Raw genomic sequence first — 17243 nt, 5'->3', positions numbered from 1 at the left:
GGGAAGGGTTCCCAAACGCAGGGAAGGGTTCCCAAGGACAGGGAAGGGTTCCCAAGGACAGGGAAGGGTTCCCAAACGCAGGGAAGGGTTCCCAAGGACAGGGAAGGGTTCCCAAGGACAGGGAAGTGTTCCCAAGGACAGGGAAGGGTTCCCAAGGACAGGGAAGTGTTCCCAAGGACAGGGAAGTGTTTCTGAGTGCAGGGAAGTGCTCCCAAGGACAGGGAAGGGTTCCCAAACGCAGGGAAGGGTTCCCAAGGACAGGGAAGTGTTTCCAAGCACAGGGAAGTGTTCCCAAGGACAGGGAAGTGTTTCCAAGCACAGGGAAGTGTTCCCAAACGCAGGGAAGTGCTCCCAAGGACAGGGAAGTGTTTCCAAGCCTAGGGAAGTGTTCCCAAGGACAGGGAAGGGTTCCCAAGCACAGGGAAGGGTTCCCAAGGACAGGGAAGTGTTTCCAAGCACAGGGAAGTGCTCCCAAGGACAGGGAAGTGTTCCCAAGGACAGGGAAGTGCTCCCAAGGACAGGGAAGTGCTCCCAAGGACAGGGAAGGGTTCCCAAGGACAGGGAAGTGTTCCCAAGGACAGGGAAGTGCTCCCAAGGACAGGGAAGGGTTCCCAAGGACAGGGAAGGGTTCCCAAGGACAGGGAAGTGTTTCCAAGGACAGGGAAGTGTTTCCAAGCGCAGGGAAGTGTTTCCAAACGCAGGGAAGTGTTCCCAAGGACAGGGAAGTGCTCCCAAGGACAGGGAAGTGCTCCCAAGGACAGGGAAGTGCTCCCAAGGACAGGGAAGTGCTCCCAAGGACAGGGAAGTGTTTCCAAGCGCAGGGAAGGGTTCTCAAGGACAGGGAAGAGTTTCCAAACACAGGGAAGGGTTCCCAAGCACAGGGAAGTGTTTCCAAGCACAGGGAAGTGCTCCCAAGGACAGGGAAGTGCTCCCAAGGACAGGGAAGTGTTTCCAAGCGCAGGGAAGGGTTCCCAAGCACAGGGAAGTGCTCCCAAGGACAGGGAAGTGCTCCCAAGGACAGGGAAGTGTTTCCAAGCGCAGGGAAGTGCTCCCAAGGACAGGGAGGGGCACAAGAGCCGCCACTCACTGGGGCTGGACAGAGGAGGTGGGAAGTTGCTCTGGGCACGCAGAGTCAGCTCGTTGCTTTCTCACAATGCAGCAAAACCCCGTTTCCAGTGGAAAGGGGTTCAGGCTTCTGAGATACAGCTGGTGCCTGTCCCTAACTCAGGGTCTCATGGCAAAGGAAACGCAGCCTGGAGCAGCACAGGACGGAGGGGCAGCCCAGCTCCGTGGCACCAGAACTCCAGCGGCTTATGGGAAAGGCCTGAGTTTGATTTCAGCCTCAAACCCTCCTTTCAGATGATTTAGGCCAAGCAAGCTGAGCTGCCACTCACTACCATCCCACAAACCCAGTGCCTGGGGACCTCAGCAAGGTTTCCTGCAGAGAAATGGAGCTTCTGAGCCACCTTTAGCACAGGAAGAGCCCCTAAGGAGCGCGGCTCTGCCAGCGGAGCCTGCCGTGCCCAAGGTACCACACCCGTCAATTCTGGACATCAGACGCCACGGCTTGATGTTAATCACGGGCATTACCCCATCACAGACAGCTTTATTTTGGTAATTTCAATACAACGCGTTTTAAGCCCAGGGAAAGTGACAATAACAACTGAAAGCTGTGTCTCATAAATCTCCTTGTATCCAAAATATTGAGCCATAGTGCGGCAAGGTCATGCTAGAACAGCCCAGAGAAAATTCTGGGCTAAAAAACCATGGAAAATGGCGAATTTAAAAAAAAAAAAAAAAAAAAAAAAAAAAAAAAAGTGTGTTATTTAGAGATCCACTGGCACCATTGTTTTCTAGAATAAAAGGGTCCCAACAGTTCTGATTTTTTTTCACTAATTATTTAAAGGCTCCTCTCAGAAGCTAAAAATCTTCTGAGGGTTGAGACATCAAATGTTGAATTTCATCCAGTTATAAACCCCTGAAAATAGTGATTTTGAATGGAAACATTGCCACAATTTCAGTAACAAAGGCCTTAAACTACCGATTTATTCCTCCACATAATGACCACTTTAAGGACGTTTGTCTCCAAAGGTTGCTTTTCCCCCTTTCAAATGGAAAAGCCTCTATTTAACTTGGTTTCTACATTTAAGTGAAATGCATTTGAACACACAAATTATGCCTCCCTGCTTTGCAAGATATCGCGATATAATCTGGTGTTTAAAGCTCGGGAAAGTTATCTAATACTGATCAGATGAAGGAGTGATTAGGACAAAACTCATACATCATTTAAAATGCATCAAAAATACATTCAGTATTTTCTTCTGGTTTATACACACTTTAAATCTCTCCATGTTCTGCACATTACTGTAGAGTTTATGTACAAGTGCAAAATCTGTGTGTCATTTGTCATTTATTTACAGATTCTCCCACAGAATAAGGTTGTTCTTTCTCCCCCATCTCACCTCCAAATGAAATAACCCCCAAAATCCTTCACTTTTGATACCAACCTGATTATAAACTGCCAGCAAATTTTTCTTTCCCCTTTCCTTTCCCACTTTTTTCCCTGTTTACCTCTAAGCTGGGATGAAACTGCAGCAGAGCTACGAATAAAGTTCTCCCTCATCAGGATGGAGATCAGATGCAGGGTAGAGCTACATCCTAAAGGAGCTGGTTCCTTTTATTTATGTAAGTAACTCTTGTCGCTCTATTTACATTTTTTGACTTTGATCATTTTTGCTCATTTTTCCAGTATCTGACACCTCACTCTGACCACACTCCTGGGCACACTGTAGGTTTTGCAGACCAGACAGCCCAGCTCTCCAGGAGTGAGAAAACATCCCAAACTCTGTATTTATGTATTTTTGTTAATGTAAAAATCTATCCCCTCCCCCCCTCAGACCTACAGTTCTGAAAGCTGTTTGTAATCAGGAAAACCCAACGACTTTAAGCACCTGCTCAAATGCTGTCCTGAAGAGGGAAACTCAAGTACAGGGGCTTTTCACCATCTGGGCTTGCAGTTCTCCTCCCCAAAACAGCAAGAACGAATCTGCAAACACGAGGAAGTGCATCATGGCTGAAAACATGCAGTAACAGGGGAGGGATTTTAGTCCAGTCTTGTTTCTCCAGTTCAGATTAACCTTATCACTGAGCAAGTCAGAAAATATTATTAGGAGATGAATCTGTCTGAGGTAATCTGTGCATCAGGTAAAATTAAATTGCCTAAATCCCTTCATTCTAAGACAAAGTTCAACCCTTTTCCCCATGTAATTCCTTCTTCCCAGAGAGCACTGAAACATCTAGTTTAGAAACAGATGCATTTATATATATTTTTATATATAATGCATTTTTTCCAATAATTTTCTAGTCCAAATATTTTTTTGCAGTCCCATTGCACTTGTTAAATGACACATTAAATCAGAATTATCATCCACCACAGTCCTTAAACCATCAAGCTGTTCCCATCACCACTGTCCAGAGACACAGAGCAATTCACCTCTTTATTGCAATGCTGCCAAGCTCCAAAGAGCTTCTTCAAAATACATGGTTAGAAAAAAACACCCCAGACATGAGTGGCTGATATGTGACTGATCACCAGAACACGCACAAAAAAGGAGCAGTTATTTGGGTTTCAGTTGAAAGGTGCTACCTGGCCAGATCCAAGAGCACTTCCCTTCCACGTGTTACTTCTCCATTATTAAATACCAGACGTCCTCAACAGAACCCACCAACTCAGAGACCGGGATGAATGCACAGTTGCTGCAATGAAGCCTTGTTTGGCACCTTCACTAACATCTTCCTACCAGCTCCAGCACCACGTTGTGCAGCCCTGGCCCTGCGCCACATTCCCAGCTCCAGGGAGACGCTGGACACCACCACACACAGATGGGTGAGTTCAGTCCAACCTTGAGCCTCAAGGCACAGTCCCAGCTTGCCAGAGTAGTTCAGAGGGCTCGATGCACCCCCCAAACGCCAAACCTTCTCTTTGCTGTTTGCAAGTCTCATCCTTTCACCAACCAGCCGCTTCTTCAACGTCTAACAGAGCTCGAGCCCAACAGGAAACACCAGGATCTGATGGTGCAGAACTCAAACCTGTGCCAAAACAAAGCTGCTTTGCTTGATTTTCATTTAAAGTTCTTTTTTACTTCATCCTCAAGTGATCTGGCACAAGGAGTGCTGCTTTTTACACCCTGTAAGAAGGTGGAGCAAATCATAACCACTGAGGAGCAATACCTCCAAGCTCAGCTCTCATCCAGAAGGATGGCGGGAGGAAAGAGGCCAAAATCAGAAAAATGTGATGCATCTGACCTGGAACACAGATTGCTTCTATGAAAATGCTGGTGAAACCAGGAGTTTTCTTATGAGATACTGAAACTCTGCGTGCCTTCCAGATATTTCCATCTGGATGAGTAGTTGGTTGGTCAGGAAAATACGATTTTCCTCTGACTGCACACGACAGAGGACACAGAGTGCCTTGGGTGACTCTAGATGTGAGTATACATACCTTTAAAGGAATTTAATTATGTTGAAAAGCAGCGTGTGTAGCAGTCTCCTCATTCCCTAGATCTGTTCACGTCTAGGCACTTATGTGTGGTGTACTCCAAGCAGGTTAAGACTATGTAAACACTGAGTCTTTCCAAAGCAACATCCAACTTTCCAGTTATTTCATGTGGTCTGAGCAACATCAACCTTTAAACCATCCCAGCTTTTGCATTCCTGGACCGTGATGACTACAAAAAGGCTGTGCCTGGAAGAGAGTTCCACTGAAATAATGAGGGAACAATTAAATATTAAATGAAAACAAAGGATGAAGATGCTTTGAAGATTAATAGTAGTGTTTATGTGTTGAGAGCTGACACCTGTAAACACTGGATCTTTTTCTTTTTGTACAGTTTGATAAATACACGAACTACAAAGCGCTTTCCATGTAGAAACCTGAGTGTCATTCGTATCAGACTACTGTTGTATTTACACCGACCAGGAATGGTGACATCGGACCTTACCACACCTGCAATAAAATTATTTTGCTTTAAACTTGAAGAAAACAAAGGAGCAATCTGAAGTCATGTGTCAGTAAAACTTAAGTGGAACAGTTGTCAAATAAAGCCAACTAGCACGTGGATGAGAAAAAAACTGGGTTCAAGGAAGTTGTGTTTTTTTCCGGGTGCTTCTAGTCTCTTGGGACACAACTTGGAAATCTTTCTCCTCCCCCTCCTCCTCCTCGGTATTACTTTTCCATTTTGTTTAAAACCCTAGACAGTTTCTGATGTCCATGCATCAAATACAGGTTCCTGGCTGTGCAGGGGGCTGCTGCTTCCGATTTCGTATCGCACCCGATTTCTCTTTGTAAGCAATTGGCATCTGTTGTGAAATGTCCACCAGCGCACTGGCCACTGCGAGACCTGAGGCAACACAACAAACAGTCAGGGAACAGAACAGCCACAGCAACAAATCCTTCAGGAACAGCTGAGAAAACCCTCCAGGCCACAAAACCTGTAGAATTTTTTGAATAAACTAGAAAAGTGTTTTGGCTTAAGAATTAAACTCCAGCCAATATTCTGAAAGGAGGTGAAATACTGCATGTTTAATTAGAAGCAACAGCAGGAGGAAAAGATGCAATAAGAGTGAGTATTACTGGATGTAAAACTCTGTATGAACCCTTAATATTGAAGGTGCCTTTCTGTGCATCAGTAGATAGACTACAATAAACCTGAAAGCAAATGTGCGTGGAGGTTTCGCTGCACTTCCTGTGGATACATCACCTCTGCAACCTCCTCATGGCAGATCAGGGAGTCATGGAATGGTTTGGGTTGAAAGGCACCCTAAAGGCCACCCAGTTCCACCCCCTGCCACGGGCAGGGACACCTTCCACTTTCCCAGGTTGCTCCAAGCCCCGTGCAATCTGGCCTGGAGCCCTTCTAGAGAAGGGGCAGCCACAGCTTCCCTGGGCGTCCGATGCCAGGGCCTCCCTGCTCTATTCACAGACAAACCACATCTGGGACTTAGCTCAATCCAGCTCAACACCAAACCATCCCTTCAGACCCTGCTCTTTGCAGAGCCTTTGCCTCACTGGGCACTGGGGAACCCCAGTTAAATCCCATACTGCCCAGGAGATGATGTCCCAGTGCCCTGACATCAGGTTTAGGTGTGAAGGGGTTGAGAACAAGGAAACCTTCAACTGAATGGGGAAAACCTCTTTGTTCAGAGCTCCTAAGAGGAGGGCAGAGATGCTCTGAAAGGACTTGTAGTGACAGGACAAGGGGGAATGGCTTCAGACTGACAGTGGGCAGGGTTAGATGGGATATTCTTCCCTTTGAGGGTGTGGAGGCCCTGGCACAATTTGTTCCGTGACTGCCTCATCACTGGAAGTGTCCAAGGCCAGCATCCTGGTCTAGTGGAAGGTGTCCTTGTCCATGGCAGGGGGTGGAATGAGATGGGCTTTAAGGTCCCTTCAAACTCAAACCTTTCCATCATTCTGTAACTTGATATTCCCCTGCAAATGGAGCTGGGAATGAAGTCAGATGGGCCAAGTGACAAGTTACCTTCACAAGTAACTACTGCAAACATGGCTGCACCAGATCCTTCCTTCCCCCGTATGGCTGTTAATTAAAGCATAGTCCAATATCAAATGTTCATCCATCAATTGACCTTAGTAATTAACTCAAAGCTCAGGCTGGATGCCAGCTGGGCCCAAACCAGGGAGTCTAAAATACCTCAAGCGCATCCCAAGCCGACCTGTGGCTACAGCAGCTTCTGTGGGATCAGGAAAAGTCCATCTGTAAGGCTGGAGAAGGAGTACAGAGCGAATTCCAAGCCACCAGAGACAACAATAATCCTCACCTGACTGGCCTGGTGGTGGAATACCCCCAAGTCCTCGAGGCAACCTCACGAACACCGAGAGAACAGCTGCTTTGTTCCCAAAGCAGGGCTCCAGCGCGATCGGCTTTGGTACAGTCTGCCGTGAGGGAAGCAGTGGGAGAAAACAAATGTTAAACAGTGCCTTACACCCTCCCTCTTCCCCCAGCATCGCTTTTTCAGCTTGTACAAGCCCCAGGGCATGAACCACCATGAACCACACTGCTGTGCTGGGTGAATTTCCAGCACACAGCCAGCAAAGCTAAAACCGCTGTCAGCAACAATCAAAACACAAGTCATCACAAGAAAACACATTCACTTAATAAAAATCAGGCTATTAAAAAGTCAAGCACTACACGCGGCTCGTATTTCTCCCTAAATTCAATAACAAAGGAGCAACTTATGTGATCAACAGGACTGAGGGTTTTGTTCCATCGACCCCATCAGCAGCACGTCACTGGTATCAGCACGCATGACCACGGCGAGTCCGTACTCCGATTTCTATTTCCCGGATTTAACTCCATGTACCACCTTAACAGCACTCTATGCATTAACACAGTAAAAAACATTTTTCCAAGAACAAAAACAAGTGTTCAAGGCCAGGTTGGACGGGGTTTGAAGCAACCCGGTCTAGTGGAAGGTGTCCTTGTCCATGGCAGGGGGTGGAATGAGATGGGCTTTAAGGGCCCTTTCAATTGCTTATTCTAATATATAATGGGCAGTCAGCTTTCTCCCACCCTGGAGGAGCAGGGGACTGGATCCCTTGCTGACCCTCAGTGTCTGTGACCATCTCTCTCCTGCTTCACTCTTGGGAATATTTTACCCAAATGATCAACAGCCAACTTCAGTATGTCATTAGAAAGACATAATGCAACAGCCCAGCCCAGAAACTGAAGTCTGTTCTCACCTGGGCCTGGCCCAACTCCCACACACAATTACACAGGATCACTGCTACTGTGGGATGCAACAACAGTCAGATGCGGATGCAAGTCTTCACCAATGAGTACAGGTTCCTGAGTTTCTTCTTTTGTTCCACATTGGCTACAAAAGCTGAGAAACACTGTTTTACCCAAGACACTCAGAGCTTTCTGTCTTCTTGTTTAGTATGGACAAATTTCACTCTGGTGTTAATGAAATAATTAGTGCTTTTTCCATCAAACTACACCACGGTACTCAAATGTTCAACAGAAACTCAATGCAACGTAAGCCATGAAGAAGCCCGAACAGGAGCCAAACATGCTGTTAAATTACTGCTGCTCAATAAAAAAGACAAAAGGAGACAACAGCAAGCAAAATGAAACTTAAAACTTTCCATATCTCACATTTACTGCAATGATTGCAGCAGGATTTGTTGGTCTGTGCAAGGCAGATAAAGGCGTGCTGCACAGGCTGGATGATGGAAGCTGTGCCTGCCTGGTTTATGACAGCAGATTTCTTCATCTCCCCGCCCCCAAGGAGGGGATCACACTCAGAGTAAAGCTTTCCCAGAAGGAAACAAGCACACCCTGGTGCTGCATCCCACAGTGACTCAACTGCCAGACGGAATGGAGAGAGCACAGAGAAGGCAACTGCAGGGACAGAGCCCACAGACTTTGCCATATGGGTGGGAGCAAGAACCAAACACAAAGTTGATTTTCTTTTGGAGACACTCAAGTATCTCTCTTACTCTACTGTTAATAAAACGGTTCTGCTGAATTCCAGAGTTTGGAGGATGTACTTGGGTTACAGAGAGCTCCTGTGCTCACCTTCAGCACTGAGCAGAATAGGCAGCAAAAAACACACAGAGAAGGGATGGAGGGAAGAGAATGAAGGAGCAACTGAGTAAGAGAAGATTACATTTTTTAATACTTTTTAACGTATTTGTTTTTAATGGATTAAGGGCCATGGAGATGCTCCCAGGGCTGGAGCCCCTCTGCCCTGGAGCCAGGCTGGGAGAGCTGGGAATGTTCCCCTGGAGAAGAGAAGGCTCCAGAGAGAGCTGTGAGCCCCTGGCAGGGCCTAAAGGGGCTCCAGGAGAGCTGGAGAGGGACTGGGGACAAGGCCTGGAGGGACAGGACACAGGGAATGGCTTCCACTGCCAGAGGACAGGGATAGGTGGGATATTGGGCAGGAACTGTTCCCTGGGAGGGGACAGAGCAGCTGTGGCTGCCCCTGGATCCCTGGACGTGTTCAAGGCCAGACTGGACACTGGGGCTTTGAGCACCCTGGGATAGTGGAAGCTGTCCCTGCCCACAGCAGACAATGGAAAGATGACCTTTAGAGTCCCTTCCAACCCATGAGGATTCTCAGCAGCACACTCACCATCCTCCAGCCAAACAGCAGAAACAGGAGGCTGGAAAATCCATCTCAGGGTCACCAAATCCAACCCTCCACTCACACAGGCAATGGCACGTAAAAGCACAACTCTCTGCTTTAAGAGCAGTTACACTTTCAGCCTGCGCCATCATCTCTGTGAGACCTTTCCAGAGGCTCTCTGGTCTGGATCTCACCACTCTGCCACCAGAAACTTTATTTTAACCTCAAATATTTCACACTTCAATTTATTCATCTGTCTGACGTTCTTCTGTGCCTTAACCCTCTCCCTGGGCTTTCCCCTGCCGTACATCACAGCCTTCTTTTGGATCAGTTGAAAGAGCAATGCTCTGAATTCCTTCTCTGAACATAAGCACTGCCTCCTCCAGCTCTCCAAGAGCTCCCCTCTGCACCTCATTCCCAACCACCAGTGACCTGAGAAGCATTTCAGGCTCTGACAATGCCTCTGCTGTGGTATCAAAATCACGCTGAGGCTCCTGCACACCATAAAATAGAAAGAAACAGAAGCCGTTCATTACATAGCTCTCAGTCACAGAGCTGAAGGGACTTGGAGAGGAATTTAGCTCATCTCTCAGCCCCAGGCAAGACCCTCTCTCCTCCTCTGCCCTTTCCAACTAATGAACCTTGAGTGTGCAGCAGAAACTCTCATTATGAGTCCCTGTGGGCACAATCTTCCCTTTCCATGGAATTTTATTTTGGTCCTCAAGGTCACACATCTTCCTCCTCTCTGCTCTCCTGGTTTCACAGCACAGATAGCTGGGGATAGGATGCAGCCCTGAGCCTCCTTCCTCCCCTTGTCAGCCTGTTCAGAAAATAATCAGAATCATGGAATGGTTTGGGTTGGATGGGACCTTGAAGTTCATCTCATGCCCTGCAGTGAACAATGACAGCTTCCACCATCCCAGGCTGCTCCAGGCCTCTTTCAGCCTGGCCTGGGGCACTGCCAGGGATCCAGGGGCAGCCACAGCTGCTCTGGGCACCCTGTCCCAGGTCCTGCCCACCCTGCCAGCCAGGCATTCCTTCCCAAGGTCCCATCCATCTCTGCCCTCTGGCAGGGGGAAGCCATTCCCTGTGTCCTGGCACTCCAAGCCCTTGTAAAACCTCTCTTCATCTTTCCTGGTGGGCACTTCAGGTACTGAAATGCTACAATTAGGTCAACACAAAACCTTTTCTTTTTCAGGCTGAACAACCCCAAACAAGATGAGGGTAAGCAAAACACCGTTATCATGTCCCCACGTGGGGAACTTTGTTTCTCTCAACCACACACAGCAAGGATAAAGACGCAGCCAAAACCTGTCAGGCGGTTGCAAACTAATTTGGAAGGAATTAAGCACAACATCACCTTGCTGCATCTTAAAACTAAAAGGGAAAAACATGGCCTGTTGTCCATCAAACCCAGCTTCCCCTGAGACAAGCTGCAGTTAATAACAACAATAACATGCCTAAAGAATCGAGTCCTGCACATTTATTTTTGACAGCCCCGGTTCAGGCACCTGTTTTCTGAACTGTGACTCATTCTGCATCTCGTCTGTGAGCGGTGCTCGCCGGGCCAAGAGACAAAGCGCAGCGAGGGAATGACTCAGAGCGAGCGAGGGAACGAGGAACTGGATGAGGGAGGTCAGCCGGGAGTGAAGGACACGCTGCGCCCTCTGCACGACACAGAACCCAGCGCTGGAGGCAGATTCTGCACACAGGCAGCAGAACAGGAGATTCCGAGCAGCAGCTCCAGCGCCAGCTGCACCGCGGATCCCCCACCGCCAGCCCTGCCCTGCCCCTGGTTCGATGTGACCCGCGCAGGTGCCACCAGGGCACAAAGGATCTGAGGAGCTGGCTGGCTCCATCAAGTGGAGTTTTGGTGGGGAGACCTCAGAGGAGCTCAGGTCTCCCTTCTTTGCCCACTCAAGTGGTTTCTGAGTGCTCTTATCATAGAATTATAAAATCCCTTGAGTTGAATGGGACCACAAGGCTCACCCAGTCCCACCCCCAGTCCTGCACAGACACCCCAACAATCCCACCCCGTGCACCCCTGGAAGCGCTGTTCAAACACTCCTGGAGCTCCTGGAGTTGGGAATGAGCCAGCACCCTCTGGGGATGAACCTTTCCTGATCTCCAGCCTGAGCCTGCCCTGGCACAGCTCTGTATCCTCTTCTGTTGCAGATCCAAGCTGTTCCCCTGCAAGAAGATTTTGAGTAGACTTGGAAAGCAGAGATCAGATGGCTCTTAAGGGTAAACTTTAAAAAGATACATAAATTAGGTGTATTTCCAAACTTTGTAATAACCTCTATCAGATGCTTAAAACCTGTCTCTGCCAGCAACTTCCATTCAGAGGTTTGGATAAACCCATTGTTGAATTATAGAAGCGATTCTTTTTTACTGAAGGCTTAATGGCACAATAAAGTAGATGTTATTGAAATCTACTCAAATAAGGCGTATCTCTCAGACACTCACCACGAGAGGACTCCTTTGAGAGGTGCCTGAACAGCCAGAGTCCCACCCTGGGAGCAGATAAAGAGAAGAGAAGAGAGGAGAACAAAACCCTGGTGCTGGACAAAGACCACAGTCAATGGCGATGGACAGACAACTGCAGCTGGCTGTCATCGGGCCCCTGCCCTAAGGTACCTCTGTCCTCAAAGAAATAGGGAAAACTGCCTCCAGCATGCTGGAGAGAAATTCATAGAGCTAATCACAGAATCATGGAATGGTTGGAGTTGGAAGAGACCTTAAAACTCATCTTAAAGCCATGGGCAGGGACCCTTTCCACTGTCCCAGGCTGCTCCAAGCCCCAGTGTCCAACTTGGCCTGGAACACTGCCAGGGATTGATCCAGGGGCAGCCACAGCTGCTCTGGGCACCCTGTGCCAGGGCCTGCCCACCCTGCCAGGGAACAATTCCTGCCCAATCTCCCATCCAGCCCTGCCCTCTGGCAAGGGGAAGCCATTCCCTGTGTCCTGTCCCTCCAGCCCTTGTCCCCAGTCCCTCTCCAGCTCTCCTGGAGCCCCTTTAGGGACTCTGAGGATTCCCTGGATTTTTCCCTTCTCCAGGGGAACATTCCCAGCTCTCCCAGCCTGGCTCCAGAGCAGAGGGGCTCCAGAATCCTGGAAGCATTTCCATGGCCTCCTCTGGGCTCTCTCCAGCAGCTCCATGCCCTTCTGCTGTTGGCCCCAGGGCTGGGGCAGCTCTGCAGGTGGGCTCTCACCTCAGGGGCACAGGGACAGAGACCCCCTCCCCTGCACTGAATAACCTGAACCCTTCCCTGCAAAGGGCTTTCCATGCTCCTCCACAGCAGCAAAGCAACCATCAATGGAAATGATGGGAAAAACCCCAAGGACTCCAAGAACTAGAATGGTACAAATGTCATATAAAGAGCAAAAAGCCAGTCAAGCCCTCTTAGCCTGGAAATCGTGAGCACCCTCTTCTGGGTGGAAAGAGGCAGTTATGGCGTCATTCTGCTACGTTGACATAACCCCGTCGTTCCCAGAAAAAATGAAAGCTACTGTCAGCTGTTTTCCACAGATGATTTTACTGGCCCATGCCAGCACTAAAAAGCCAAGTAATTCCATTTGTTTCTGAGTTTTGGTGTGAATTTAGCATGCATAAAGTGTAAACCATTACAGACATTAAAAGCAGTAAGAGAGTTATTAGGGGATTCAATTAGTCCAGTTTCTCCAGCAGGATTTTCCACACGACCAGGGCATTTCCCAGGAATTTGGCTTGGCTATTTCTAGGTGACCCAGGTGTGGAATACACCACCAGTTCCCTTGGGAGTCAATTTCACAGCCGAATACTTTCCCCACGTAGGTTGAATTGTGTGATGCTCAACCTAAACATTTTTATTTCATCTCATTATTTCTATTTACGCTGCTTTTACTTGACAAATTCAAAAAGTTAATAATGCATCATATAAAACTAATGGCTAGAACAATAAATATTCTGTATAATTTCACACACAGAGCATCCGTTTTATTTAGGTTCTGTGATACATTGCCAGCATATTGCATTTCAAGATGTATTAAAAAAAAAATACCACGGAGAATTTTTTTTCCTTAACAAGAAAAAATGTTTCTGTGGTTTGGACAAATAAGTCTTACATGGTTTTCAATTTCCAGGAGGAAAATTAAAATAAAGGAAAAATCTTACGGTGGTGGATGGGAAAATGAACATTACCCAAACATTTCAGTTTTATTATTTGATTCCACTTGTTCAGGTGATTTCACTCAGTAGAAAAAGGGTCAAATTCCATTTGCCAGTTTTTAAATTGTGCCATTAAAAGCTGAGTGAACATTTGCAAAACAAGTTACAAGCAATTTCCTATTAAAAATGGATTATTAAGCTTTAAAAATCATATTCTCGGGGTAATACGTGTGTCCTGCAAGATAGAGATGAATGAACTTCCAGCAATAATTCACAGTAAATGAGTTTAGATTAAAAATTTACATTTACCTTGTCCCTGGCATCTACCATGGAATTTTAGAGGGGCTGGGGAATGAACCGACTTGGTCCCAAAACTGGGTTGCTGAATGAGAAAAACTAAACAAAAATAATATTCAAACCCTGAGATGTATGCTAACAGCCTGAAATGGGAAATTCAGATCTGAGCACCCCATACCTGGAGCCCACATGCCACCAGCTCCACGGGGCCCCAAGTCTGCTCCCCCCTTATTTAACAACTGCTCTGTATTTCCAAGTGCTCCTGTCAGTCCAGCAGCACCCAGCCAGCAGCTCAGGCTGAAGGGGAGGATTTTGAGAGGTGAATTTGGAGCTCCAAGGCAGTACCCCTGAAATGACCAAATCTCGTGTCACAGTTTGAGCTTGGCCGCTCATGGATGCCAACGCCCTCCTCCTCCTCCTTCAATTCCCAGCCGTGCCCCAGGGAGGGGATGGATGAGGCCATCCCTCAGGGAGATCTGTGTGCATACCAATGGTGGGTATTTATTTTGATTTTTGACGGGTGAAGAGGCAGGACTTCTACAGTTCTTTTCAGGCACTCGGTTTTTGCACAGGAAAAGAGAGAAGTAAAAAACCCAACAAAACGGGACAGTTGGATAAAGATTGCAAACACAACACACAAAACAACTACTTGGCATAAATGAATGCAAATAAGTCCTTGATAATGCTGTTGAGAAGCTGCTGGTGTTATTAGTACTTCAATCAGAGAGATGCTTGTTACAGGGAAAAAAATTAACTTAGAAAATCCTTCTCCTGTGGGAAGCCTCATGCTCCTTCCTCTCCTTCCAGCAAATTCCTCCTTATCAGCTAAAATCACGGTCCAACCTGCAGAAATGTTTACGCTCTTCAAATCTAAAACTACTTAAAATCACTTATCAGCCAAATATTCCAAAAATACAAGGCAGGCTTAACAGATATAGCTGCTGATCTCATGACAGCTCCCTTCCAAATACCTATATTTGATATATCATGGGAGTAGCAAAAGTTTCTCCTAATTTTTCCCCTAATTTTGCAATAAAAATCAAAAGATATAATTGGAAATAATTAATTAGGTGAAGGTTTTACTGGGTATTTTTGTTGATGTTTTGGTAGGAGGGATCACAGCCAGCCTATATGGAATTCTAGTGCAGCTAATGTGCTTCACACACCTCAGCTGCCCAGGGAACACTCCCTTCCTACCACTGGCATTCCTTCAAAGGGGATCCCACACTTTTCCATACCCTGAAAGAGGGCCAACAGAAGAGGAATGAACACCAAATACAAAGTATAAGCTGGGGTGTCCTCCTCATGTGTTTCTTTGTCACCTCAGTGCTCCAGGAGAGAATCTAAAGAGCAGAAGTGGTTTTGCTAAAGACAAGGAGACAGCTACACACAGACAGCCTTGGAATTCCTTGGTGCTAACATATGGAAAAGCTCCTAGAATCAGTAGATGCCAGAAAGCCCAGAAATAAGACGTTAGAAATCAAACTACTTTTCCAAAGGCCAGTTGAGAAACCCAGAGTCTACCTTAGCCAGGTCAGGCAGAACCACTCTGGCCTTTCTGGCCTCAAAGGCTGCAGCAACTGCCACAGCAGATCAGGATTATTCAGTTTATTTCCCCCATCCCTCAATTTCATCTTCTTCCTGCAACTTCTGAGAATAGAAATGACTTTCAGCCTATTTATATCATCCGTGAAAAACCCTAAGCTGCTCTGTCCCCCTCTTGATCAGACAAGATCTTGATCAGACAAGAAGAAACAGGCTCAAGTTGTGCCTCAGGAGGTTTGGACTGGATATTAGGGAAAATTTCTTCATGGAAAGAGTTGTAAAGCACTGGCACGGGCTGCCCAGGGAAATGGGCATCACCATCCCTGGAAATGCTCAAAAATCTTGTGGATGTGGTACTTGAAAACAGTTTAATGGTGCGTGGTGCTGTGTTCATGAATGCACATGGTAGTTCTAAAGGCCTTTTCCAGCCTTACCAATTCTATGATTTGACACAGCCTGGTCATTTCTGCTTAACGAGGCTTTTGTACATCACACCTCAAGCCTGCCCTCCTTCTGAACCTGCCTCTTGCACAGGACCCCCAGTCTCAGCTCGCTGGAGCTGTCCTTGCCATGCTTACACTAACTGTTGGGAGAGGTCACAAAAGCTGGACCATCAGCAAATTCAATGGACCAAAAGCAGGTCAGCAGTGTGTGAAGTAAAGGGGAAAGTGAGTCATCAAGAGTGACAACCAGAACAGGATAAAAGCTGTAAAAACCATCAATTCCTCGGCCTTTAGTTCTTTACTGAACTCCAGCTGCATGAAACAGCCCAAAATCAAGCTACATGTCAAAATTAAGATGAATTCACCCTGCAGAAGTGCTGGCAGATTCTTCACTTCAAGTCAATGGTCACCCTGCAGTTTCCCCAAACCCTGCTCCCTGTGGCACAGGACTTACTACTCACTTCTCTGCTCCTTTACTGCTGGTTGCAACTTCATTGCAATAGAAAAGGAATTTAACAAGAGCATCACTCAGATGCAAAATACAAATAGACTGAAAATATATTAATTAATCTGTGGTACCCCCTACCCACTCCCAAATCAGCTCATCACCTCAGCTCTGCACTTGAACAGATGGGATCTTCTGGCAGCCTTTAAACCACTCAGAAGCACTTTCTCCCATAACAAAGCAAACTAATTACTAGAGTAAAATGCTGCTTCCCATCTATTTATCTGCTGTTTTTAAGGAATCAGCTCGCTGCTGTCTGATTCAGGTGCAGTGAAGCCCCCAAACAGCAGGATTGAAGGCACATTGGTACAATGGTACAGAACACGCTACATGAACTTCGCAAGGATTTTGCTCACCAAATGCTTCTCCCTTTCCCTTTAGGAAACTAAGGATCATGGATGCAAAGATAATCAACACTTAGCACTGGCTTCATGTGCTGGATCCCTGAACACGGCACAACAAAGACTGCTCCAGCCCTGCTCTGAAAGATTCCAAAATAATTTTTTTCCAACTTGAGGGCAATTTTTTCCCAATGCAACCATTTTTTATTGACCCTGTAAGTGCTTTGCTCAACCTCAGCACTTGCTTGCTAGGCTGTGCATGTTTTTTCCAAGGTAACTTCTTGCCTTTAGCAACTTAAGATATGTGGAAATCAATGTCAAAATTATAAACTTCCCAAATTCTTTCGGGAAAGCTTCTAAAAATGGCTGCAGAGGATTACTAGACTTAGATTAATCCGATAACCAGCCCTAAAAAAGCCTGAGCTACAGCAATACCAGTTTAGATACTTGGATGAGTCCCAGGCACCCAAGGAAGTTAAATACTCTGAGAAAAAAAATTGCAATATTCAGCACCTCTGAATGCACAAAGAGCTGCAGAGAGAAGCCAAGAGATTTTGTAATAACTAAGCGAATTTAGTGGGAGATTTGCGATTCAGTGGGTATTTGTTGAGTGGCAAATAAACTAAAGCAGCTAGTTATGTGTTGCCTAGCTGCAGCCTCTAATAGGAATTGCTTCCCTGCAGGTAAATCACTTTCTATTACTCCTAAGTACCCCAGGAAAACTACTAATTGAAAACACAGTTCTAATGCTGTCCAGCTGGAAAACATTAGCTTAGGATGGAACTAACTTGACACTGGCTGCCAACTGGCTGTGGAC

At 46.7% G+C, this 17243-nt stretch overlaps 1 protein-coding gene across 1 annotated transcript in view; it reads right to left on the bottom strand.

The window, feature by feature from the left end:
• Positions 1-1567: 1567 nt before the first annotated feature.
• Positions 1568-17243, bottom strand: part of ATRN (attractin) — a 155986-nt gene continuing 140310 nt past the window's right edge. Inside the window, exons 28-29 of the mRNA XM_040063653.2 lie at positions 6838-6952; positions 1568-5399 (exon numbers count right to left, since the gene is read on the bottom strand). Of these exons, the coding sequence (XP_039919587.1) occupies positions 5275-5399; positions 6838-6952 (240 nt within the window). The 3' untranslated portion in view covers positions 1568-5274. The remainder of the gene's footprint in view (positions 5400-6837; positions 6953-17243) is intronic.

This window comes from Hirundo rustica, chromosome 5 (assembly GCF_015227805.2).
Source record: "Hirundo rustica isolate bHirRus1 chromosome 5, bHirRus1.pri.v3, whole genome shotgun sequence".
Taxonomy (NCBI): Eukaryota; Metazoa; Chordata; class Aves; order Passeriformes; family Hirundinidae; genus Hirundo; species Hirundo rustica.
Note: the sequence above shows the minus strand (reverse complement) of the source record. Positions and strands in the feature narration are given on the sequence as shown.